General features: G+C 50.3%; 1 protein-coding gene across 1 annotated transcript in view; it reads right to left on the bottom strand.

Annotated features, from left to right (window-relative positions):
• The window catches only part of NUAK1 (NUAK family kinase 1), a 66,923-nt gene that overhangs the window by 56,738 nt on the left and 821 nt on the right, over positions 1–9,364 (bottom strand). The window contains exon 3 of the mRNA XM_024732125.1: positions 9,234–9,359. Within this exon, the coding sequence (XP_024587893.1) occupies positions 9,234–9,359 (126 nt within the window). The remainder of the gene's footprint in view (positions 1–9,233; positions 9,360–9,364) is intronic.

Below are 9,364 nucleotides of genomic sequence, written 5' to 3'. Positions count from 1 at the left end.
TAGATGCTAAAAGCACTGGGAGACCCAAATGCACAACGGAGAGCAGAGGCAGCCACAGGCCTCCAGCCTCACTGGGACCAAAAGCAAAGTCCCCTAAACTCGAAGTAGCTAAGGAATGAGTGAAGATCCCTCCAAGCAACCCAGCAGGATATGAGTTTGCCTTCCTCTGAATCCCAAATAATAACAGCTAATTTTTATTGAGAACTGGCTACATGTCGGGCACAGTTCTCGGCACTGTCCCTGACAACCCAGGAGGCAGGGTCTATTATCATCCCACTTTATAGATGAGAAAACTGATTCGCTTCTTTGAAAATGAGAACGGTCTAACTCACATAGAGCCTAGGCCAGAACTCACTTCACAGACATGCTTATAAAGCGATGTCTGCCTTGAGCTGAATGGAAATGCGGACTCTCCTTACACTTGACAAAGCCTGCACCTAACAATCTGAAAAAGGTTTTGGGAGCTGAAGATACCTCCCCTTCCCGCAACAAGACCTCCTGCCAAAAACCAGGCAGTAGGATATGAAGTCTACATTTCACCAGCTACGTTCAGCGAATCCCAGGATTCTCTTCCTATGCGCTGGCAGGGACCTTGGAGAGCATTTTGTCTTGGCCCCTAGATTTACAGGTGAAGAAAGGGGCTTCAACACCTGGGCACCTACTCTGTGATGTCCTGTGTCCAGGCTGCCCAAGGTACAAAGACAGCTGAGACCCCATCCTGCCTTTCCCAAGAGGGCTCCTTCCAGGGATAACATTCTCTGTGGGCCACACACTTTTCTAAGAACTTGACGTACAACTCATTTATCCTCACAACCACTCCCATTTCACAGATGAAGAAACTGAGTCCAGCTGACCATCTCAAATTTACACAGGAGGTTGGAGCAGGGTCTCAAACCCAGGCGCTCAGAACCAGCTCACACTCCCTTTGGAGTCCTGGATTGGATCGTCCACTTCCCTTCCACCTTCCTGTGAGTGTCATTGGCAGCTGGGGTGAATCATACACGAGCTGAGCCCAACTCACAATGAAATGACAACAGCCAGCAAGGATTCCTTCCAACCTGCACCCATCAGCTGCTTGTGTGGCTTTCGAGCCACGTGAGCTACAAGGAGCATGACACCAGCGAGAGGGAATTGGGGACTTAAGGAAACACTGACAACGCAGCAGCTCCCTTTTTTTAAACTCCCTTTGGCCACAGAGTTGCAAGTTGCGCCCTGAGCCATCTGGACACCGCCCTTCCCCTCCCCTTCCAGGGAAGGAGGGAACCTACCACAGCAGCCTCTTAGCACCCTCCCACTGGAAATATCCAGCTGCCTCTCAATACCTCTAATGAAAGTAAGCAAAGTGGCATTCTTTTCTCGAGTTTAAAAGGCAAATCACGATGGTGTTTTTTCCAGACATACATTAAACTCCGCACTCCAGCCGGTTTACAATTCCTTAAGTACTTGATTTACAGCCCAGGGAGAAAATGTTTTGAAAATCTTGCAAATGCATTTCGTGTCTCCAGCTTGCCTGCTCTGCAGAGCTGATCACCAGGGATTCTCAGATGGGGGGCGGGCGACTCCCGGAAGTGTGGGAGTGACCCAAGGAGGCCACAGAGCTCCAAAGAACCACGGGGAGCAGCCGCCAGGGGTGGGAACCGGCTTCCCTCCTCCTCCCTCCAGCCGTTCAGAGCCACAATGGAGACGCACCTGGCCGCGCTGGGCCCTCCACTGCGGTCCACCTGGTGGTAAGGAGAGGGGTGACCCAGAGCAGGGTCACCCAAGGGCCCTTCCCCACCTTCTCAGGATTGCTGGTGCACTCTCGATGCAGCTGTTCATTCGTGCATTCATTCATCCATTCATTCATTCTTACTGAACACCTACTGTATGCCTGGCACCCGGCTACAGGCCAGGATGCTGTGGTCAGACAGTGACCCTGCTTCCCTTCTAAAGGGGGAGGAAGGGGAAGCTGTATACAGACAAAGCATCAAACCCACAAGCTCTGAAGGAAACCGACACAGGGCCAAGACAGGAGGACAAGGGAGTGAGAGTTTGGACAGCCAGTCAGGACCTGAAGGATGTGGCAGATTCAGAGTTTAAGTCCTCAGCAACCCATGGGAGGGTTTAAAGCAGGGACAGCCACGACCTGGTATAAGAAGGCCACCAGGTGCTCGACGCTAGTACTTCTCAACAAAGTAGTAATACCAGCTCTGGTTTTCAAGATACTATGCACAGGATCTGCGTTGCAAGCTTCCAAATCCTACTGCTCATGGCAATCGCACTTGGTCGGATATTGGTCGCCACATTTTCAAGATGAGAAAACAAAAGCTCAGAGGAAACGTGCGGCTTGCCCAGGATCCTCCAGCTGCCGAGCCGCAGGGAGGCAAAGGAACCCAAGTCTGCCTGATTGTACAGCCATGATTTCTTTCTCCTCATTTATATACTCCCTTGCATCATTCTCAGACTCCTCCAGATGCGTTCATGACACGCCCCAACTAAGTTCTCGGGACCTCGATGGCAGGTCATATTCTGCTCTGAAACTTCCCACTGTCCTGGACACTTTAGGAAGCCCTCATGAAATACACCCGGTTTACTGCCAGATTGAAAGGAAAAGGGGTACCAACCCCAGCGGAGGATGTGTGCTCATCACGGGGAATCTTCAGCCCAGCCCCGGTTTAACATGCAGTTAACAGCTTACCGGAGAGCCTCGCCGTGAAGTCAACATCTGGCTGCTTCTGGACCATTTCCAGAGAATTTTATCAATACAGCCAGACTCCACTCACGGTGGGTCATCTGGCCCAGCCCCTCCTGTGCCGGGGCCTGGGATCTTCTCATTCCTGCGCTGTACAGTGGCGTCTGGGCCAGCGGAATGATAAATGCATTCTGCTTTAAAGCAGATACTTCACAAATCATAACTTACAGACGCTCCAGGACTTTCATGTGGGAAAGACAAATGAGACTTAGGCTGTCTGACTCCAGAGCCACTGAGGACAGGAAGCCACAGCCAGGAAGGCTCTCTCCCCCCTAACAAGCGCATGAGCAAATGTAACAGAAAGAGAATTCGTGCAGGGAAGGGTCTGCCTGGCTTTGCAGACTCTGCTACGTAACCCGCCATTCATTTCCAGCCATTGTCTTTCCTTGCCCACAAATCGGAAAGCTCCTTGAGGTTGGGGGTGGTGACCTCCAGCCTCCACAGCTCCTAAAACAGTCCCTCGCTCACTGTACTCACTGTGTTCCCTTCTGTGCTGCCCCAGAAGCCTTTGCGCAGGACCTACCATGTGCCCGGCACACTGCTAGGCACAGACAGTAGGTCCAAGACACCTCAACTCAATCCTTATCTCCTGCGGCTTCCCAGGAGGAAGTGAGATCAGACGTCCTGGAGTGGGGTGGGTGCATTTCTGTCTGCAGGCCGGGAAGTGAACCAGCTGACCTCCCGAGGCCCCCTAGGGATTCCAGAACCTGAGGCTGCTGAAGGCGCAAAGAACAAAGTGTGCGCCCAGGAGGAGAGCTCTCTGACCTGCTTCATTAAAACAGACCAGTGGCCCAACAAGCAGAGGTCTCTCTCCCCCAGCACCGTGCTCAGCCTGATCTTCTCATAGCTCAACTCCTGCGAAAACCTCCAGGCTGGCTCCCTGCTCCAAGCCGGCACACCAGACCCATGGGTTCGGAGCGCCCGCTGCGATCAGCGCCCAGCTCAGCCCACCTAGAGGAAGGGAGCTGGCCAAGGTCTCCGCATTCACGCTGCCTGGGTCCAGACCCTGGCTCTGCCGCTACGTGTGACCCTGGCAATCAGCGAAGCCCTCCGTCTCTTCATCTGGGAAATGAAACGATTGCAGGATTGTCACGAGAATTAAATTAGTTAAATGGACCTGGCACGTTAGAAGCACTCAAGAAGAATTAGCCGCTATTATTATCATTATTATTATTAAATGGTATTATTATTCCCCCCATCCCATATCACCAACCTTGCCTCCCACTATGTCCCAGCATACACCCTGCATTCCAAGAGATCTGGTCTGCTCACCCTGGAATCTGCCCTCTGCCCGAAAGCTTCCATATTTCAGTCTTCAGAAACCCAAATCAAGGGTCATCTTCAACAGCCCTTGCCCTCCCTAATCCTACAGTACGCCCTCTCTCTACACCCTTCCTGAACGACAAGAAACCCCCCCAGGAGAAGAACCTCCCCATGGCTAATCTTCTGGCACATGAGTGAAACACCGCACCCAAATCCAGAGGTCACTTCCTGTGCATCAAAAAGAAGGTTTTCCATTTCACCAACAGCAATGGGTCTCAACATAGATAAACCTGTCTGACACTGCCTAGCTATTTGATCCTGGGCAAGCTACTTAACCTCCCCAAGTACTGTTTTCCCCACTGGTTAAATGGGTCTAACAAGAGTGCGCACCTCTTAGGAGCGTGGTGACGATCAGAAAATGTCTGTAAAGCACTTAGCACAGTGTGACACACCACAAACTCTCAAGAGTATCCGCTGGTGGGCTTCCCTGGTGGCGCAGTGGCTGAGAGTCCGCCTGCCGATGCAGGGGACACGGGTTCGTGCCCCGGTCCGGGAAGATCCCACATGCCGCGGAGCGGCTGGGCCCATGAGCCATGGCCGCTGAGGCTGCGCGTCCGGAGCCTGTGCTCCGCAACGGGAGAGGCCACAACAGTGGGAGGCCCACGTACCACAAAAAAAAAGTATCTGCTGGTAGTAATAACAGCGGCAGCAGCAGCAATACAGGAGGGGGTGTTCCTGTCTAGCACGGAACTCAATTTAATGAACTGTTCTTCGATGAGCTACATTCCAACTTGAAAATCTCCAGAAGTAATCAATTCCTGTATAGAAGAGGTACCCATGGCCTAGCAACTGCTCACTCTGTCTATTCCACCAGACTGAAAGTTCCTCGGGTCTTATCCATGTGGATGTCCCAGAATTTAACATGGTGAGAAGCATATGGGAGATGGTAATAAATCTTTGTTGAACTGAGCAGAATTAGTTCAATAGCTGTAAGTACATTTCATCTTTGCTACTAGATTATAAGCTCTTTAAGAGTGAGGCTCGTGTCTTGCTCCAGGAAAGATTTATTAAATGAGTGATGGAAAAATAGCAAACTAAGAATCAGGTTTCTTAGACCCAGCCCAGTCACTCACCAGCTGTGCAACCTCAGAAAAGTCACTTAACAATTCTGTGCCTTATTTTTCCCACCTCAAGGATGAGAAGTTTGGACCACGTGTCTGCCAAAGTCCCTTACTCCCTGAAACTGGGTTTGGGCCTTAGCTGCAACATGGCACCTCAGCCACCATGCGTATGACAGCCACGCGCAGGCCAGCTTACTAATTTGCATCCCCGATCTGCAATGTTCCAGCACCAGGATATCAATAACTTTGGGCCAGTGCTTAAAACACCCGTTTTTAGTCAAATCAGTTCCTTTGCTGGGCAAGGATGCCCCATCACCCACGCACCATGGCAAACTGGGAGCACGATTTGCCCGCCAGCCCTGCCACTCCCATGCCAGACCCCTCCCGGAGACCTGCTACCTGCTCACACCATGTCACGTACTGCTCACAGGAGCTAACCTGGTGCAGAGGGAGAGTTGAACTTAGCCCTTGACGGTGAGGCGATCGCATAACACCTCTCCCCAAAACGTTGTTTGTTTTTGCCCTTGAATTTTTTGGCAATGCTCTGTGCAGCCTGAGGGTCCAGGGAGTTTGGCTCAAAGAAAATGCCATGTTATAACATTGGGGCTCACTACACAGCCCTGCCTGAAACTGTATCAAAACAAAAGTTGTGCAATAAACAAAGCCCAAATTCAAGGCCTTAGCAATGTGTTCAGATCCTATCAGAATCTGGCTGACTGTCATGGCTTCCTATGTGTACACTTCCCTAATTAACCTGAAAAGTTGATGATTTCTCCTTCCTCTCTCTGAGTGTCCAATGCAACTGTCCAATGCATCATGCCTCTCTGATGGTCTTAAAATCTAAATGAAAGTCCAAGTGATATGAGAAAAAACATCCTTTAAAAGAGGAACGTAAATTTGCTAATTTCCCTTTTTGAGGTTTTCTATAGGTTATTTTATTCAATTCTCACAACTAGTCCATGAAGTTGGTACTATATTAGCCCATTTGACAGATGAGGAAGTGGAGGTTTCTGAAAGTTACATAGCTTGCCCAAAGTCACAAGGGTAGTCAGGGATCAGTCAGGACTTGAACGTAAGCCAGGACTCTTAGCCCTTCTGCAAGAGTGCCTCCTTTGTGGGGCTTGTTAATCTCTGGAAGAAGCCACTTTGAGTCCTTTCTCGTGGACATGCTCTGGCAGCAGCAGCAAGACTACATTTGGGATGAAGAGGGGAAGATGCCTGGACCACGCAGAGGGCTGGACTAGCCAACTCCAAGTTCCAGACTCTGCAACTCTCTACGGAACTGCCTTTCACGGAGCGCTGATGCTACGTGGTATTTTGCTTGATTCAGAAGGCCCTTGCAGACGTGCAATGAAAAGCCACAACATTCTTTTTCTTAAACACTTCTCTGTCTCAGGGGGGCTGATTTCACAGCATCTCATGGAGCCTGACACCCAGCACCCGATTTCCGCCACTCGCATTGGCAAAGGAGCTGAAAGTCACAGCTCCTCTTGGGAAGTGCTCTGAAGGGCGTGGGTACAAACGAAAATAAAACATCACTTCACAATTCTACCCAAAGGCCTAAAAGGTAGAAATGAGACAGCGTGCTCTGAATTCTCCTAAACCGCACCCCAAAAGCGAATTGTGGATGTTTAGTGCATCCTTAGAACCAGAAGAAAACTCCAAGTTCACACTTCAGATGAAAATTCCTTGCTGCTCTTGACAGCTTCTGAGTCACCAAGCACTGTACAGGCAAGAACAACTTGCTGACCAATTTTTTTGATGTTTGTTTTATTTTCTGTCCAGTCAGGCACAGGGAATTTTCCACCTGACAATTCCTGTTTCTCACTTAAGTTCTGACACCATCTGTGAGCAGTGTGCTCAGCAGGGGAAGGACTTGAGGCCAAGGAAGCCTTCCCTTCACCCAACCTCGGTTTTCCCATCTGCTTAATGCAGGGTTTTCACCAGATGATTTTGCTAACATCCTAAGTTTATCTATCAAGTAGAAAGCAGTCTGGGGATTGCCAGTTTCTGGATGTGTATATGCTACCAGATTCAAAATCTTTGCATAATTTTTGAGTAAAACATGAGATGGAGCTGAAATGAATAGCACAATGGGAAACTGAACTAGGACTGGACAATACCAGAGCAGGACTCAAATCTTGCAGCTGCGAAATGAGCCTCTTCCGTTCTCAGGGCGCCCCCTAGTGGCCACTCGAGTAAATCCCGACGGAATACTCAGAGTTTCTGCAAATAAAGGGAAAGACACCCACTAAAAGAGAAAGGCAGGCTCCCGTCTACTGATGCAATCCCTTTCACTCTACCCTAGTCCGTGGATCAGACAGCAAGACAAATACCTGAGGCCCCGGTGAAGCTCGGAAAGATGTCTGCCATAAGACAAGCTTTCACTCTTGCAGTTAGTGGCAGCTCCCCAGGTTTCTGGTATCTGTGTCCCCTCACAAATCCCAGACACACCCTTACCACTCAACCCCTCACAAGCTCACATCCTCAACCTGCAGCTCCAACTGCGTCTGGTTTTCATTACTCCGCTTTCCAACTTCCCAGCGCGATTCTTCAACAGCTATTAAGACAACATGAGCAAGGAGCTAGGCTTAGTTTTTGCTTATTCAACATCCAGCCTGGGGAATATCACCTCAGACAAAAAGCATGAATGAAGCGCACGTTTCTCAGCCTCCTCTTCCACAGACCTGCAAGTGTGCTCCTCAAAGGTCATCTTTACAACCATCTCCTCTTGAAATTTTTCAACCTACAAAAATGGCACCTGCCCTCTCAATGACTTGCTTGCTATGGCATTTGTTGATAGGCGACAGCTTAAAAATACAAGGTACAATCTCTCAAATTTCCAATTAACCTATAACAGACTTTTTTTAGGCTATAGGATAAAGCCATATCAACCCAAAGAGTGAAGCCTAGAATGAGGGAGTTACCCAGGTAACCAAATATTTGAGAATTGGGGGGCTGAACTTTCTGACTGATGCCCCATTTTGTCCACAGAACTGTCCCTGCAAAGATGCAAAAGAAAAATACTGACATGAACCTACCACTTCATCCGACAGTCCATTTTGCTTTTTCCCTATGGTCATTTGTTAAGTTTATAATCAACCTGGGACCTGAAACAGCCCCCAAAAGTGTACACAAGGAGTCCCATCATTAGTTCCTGACTTTGGCCCCAAATCGATTAAAATCCATCTGATATGCTGCAAATCAAAGAACCATGTTAATTTCGTGCCACACACCACACAAAATCTTTCTGCAACAGTCAGTCACTTTGAACCCAAACCTCCAGCCACAAGCAGTGTGGATTTCAAGGGCCCCTTCTGCAGAAAGGAAAATGACAACACACCGAGGTTGGGACAATGCAGAGACCCCAAGGCACTCGAGGCGCTACTTGGGGCTGTGTAAATGGTCTTGGGACCCTGGCAGGGTTTCAGCTGTCACAAAGAGTGGGGGTGGCTGGGGCAGACCCCTTAAGCAATGTAGTAGCCCTGCAGCTAATGCAACTGAGTCTGCAACTCAACGTCCGTGTGGCTGTCCATGCCCTAGGCATTTCAGTCCTCCCAGAAGCCAGCAACAAACTGTCACAACCCTCAGGCATGCAGCAGCCTTTACTTTTGTCCCCTAACCTTCTCTCTTAAAAACAGGCAGGAGTGCGTCCTCCCTTGCAGTGACAGCAGCATCGCGGTAACGGGGAGTGGGAGGATGCAGGGGAGGGGGGTCTCATTCATCTACAGGACATGGGGCTTGGGGGACCAGCTCCGAGCTGAGTTTGTGGTTCTGTCTGGAGTTAAAGCAATAAGGCATTCCAGGGAATGAATGCGTGCCCGCGAGGGAGACCCCAACGGTCCCGACGTTGCAAAGTGTTTGCAAATCATAAACACTACTTTGCTGATGGGATCAAAACCCCCAAAATATGCGCAGACAGGATGTAACAAGTGTTTCGGGAGAAAGACACGCCTGAGCCACGGGGAGCTGGGGCGAGAGTGAGGAATCTGTCTGGGGGTTCCCGGGAAGCCCCCTCTCGGACAAGAGACCCTCCTCTGCGCCCCAGACCCCGCCGCGCGCGCGCTGGGTCCCCAGCCGCGTCTAGCCCGAGCCCCCCGGGTTTCCCCCCAACTCACCACTCGGCCCGAAAACCTCTCGGTGGCCCTCTTGACTTTGCCGTAGGTGCCTTTGCCCAGAGTCTCCTGCAGCTCGTAGCGGTGTTTCAAGTTGTGCTTGTGGTGATGCCGCTTCACCCCGTGCGGCTTCC

This window comes from Neophocaena asiaeorientalis, unplaced genomic scaffold, assembly GCF_003031525.2.
Source record: "Neophocaena asiaeorientalis asiaeorientalis breed wild unplaced genomic scaffold, Neophocaena_asiaeorientalis_V1.1 scaffold418, whole genome shotgun sequence".
NCBI lineage: Eukaryota > Metazoa > Chordata > Mammalia > Artiodactyla > Phocoenidae > Neophocaena > Neophocaena asiaeorientalis.
The sequence above is the reverse complement of the archived record's forward strand: the minus strand, read 5'-3'. Positions and strand labels throughout refer to the sequence as shown.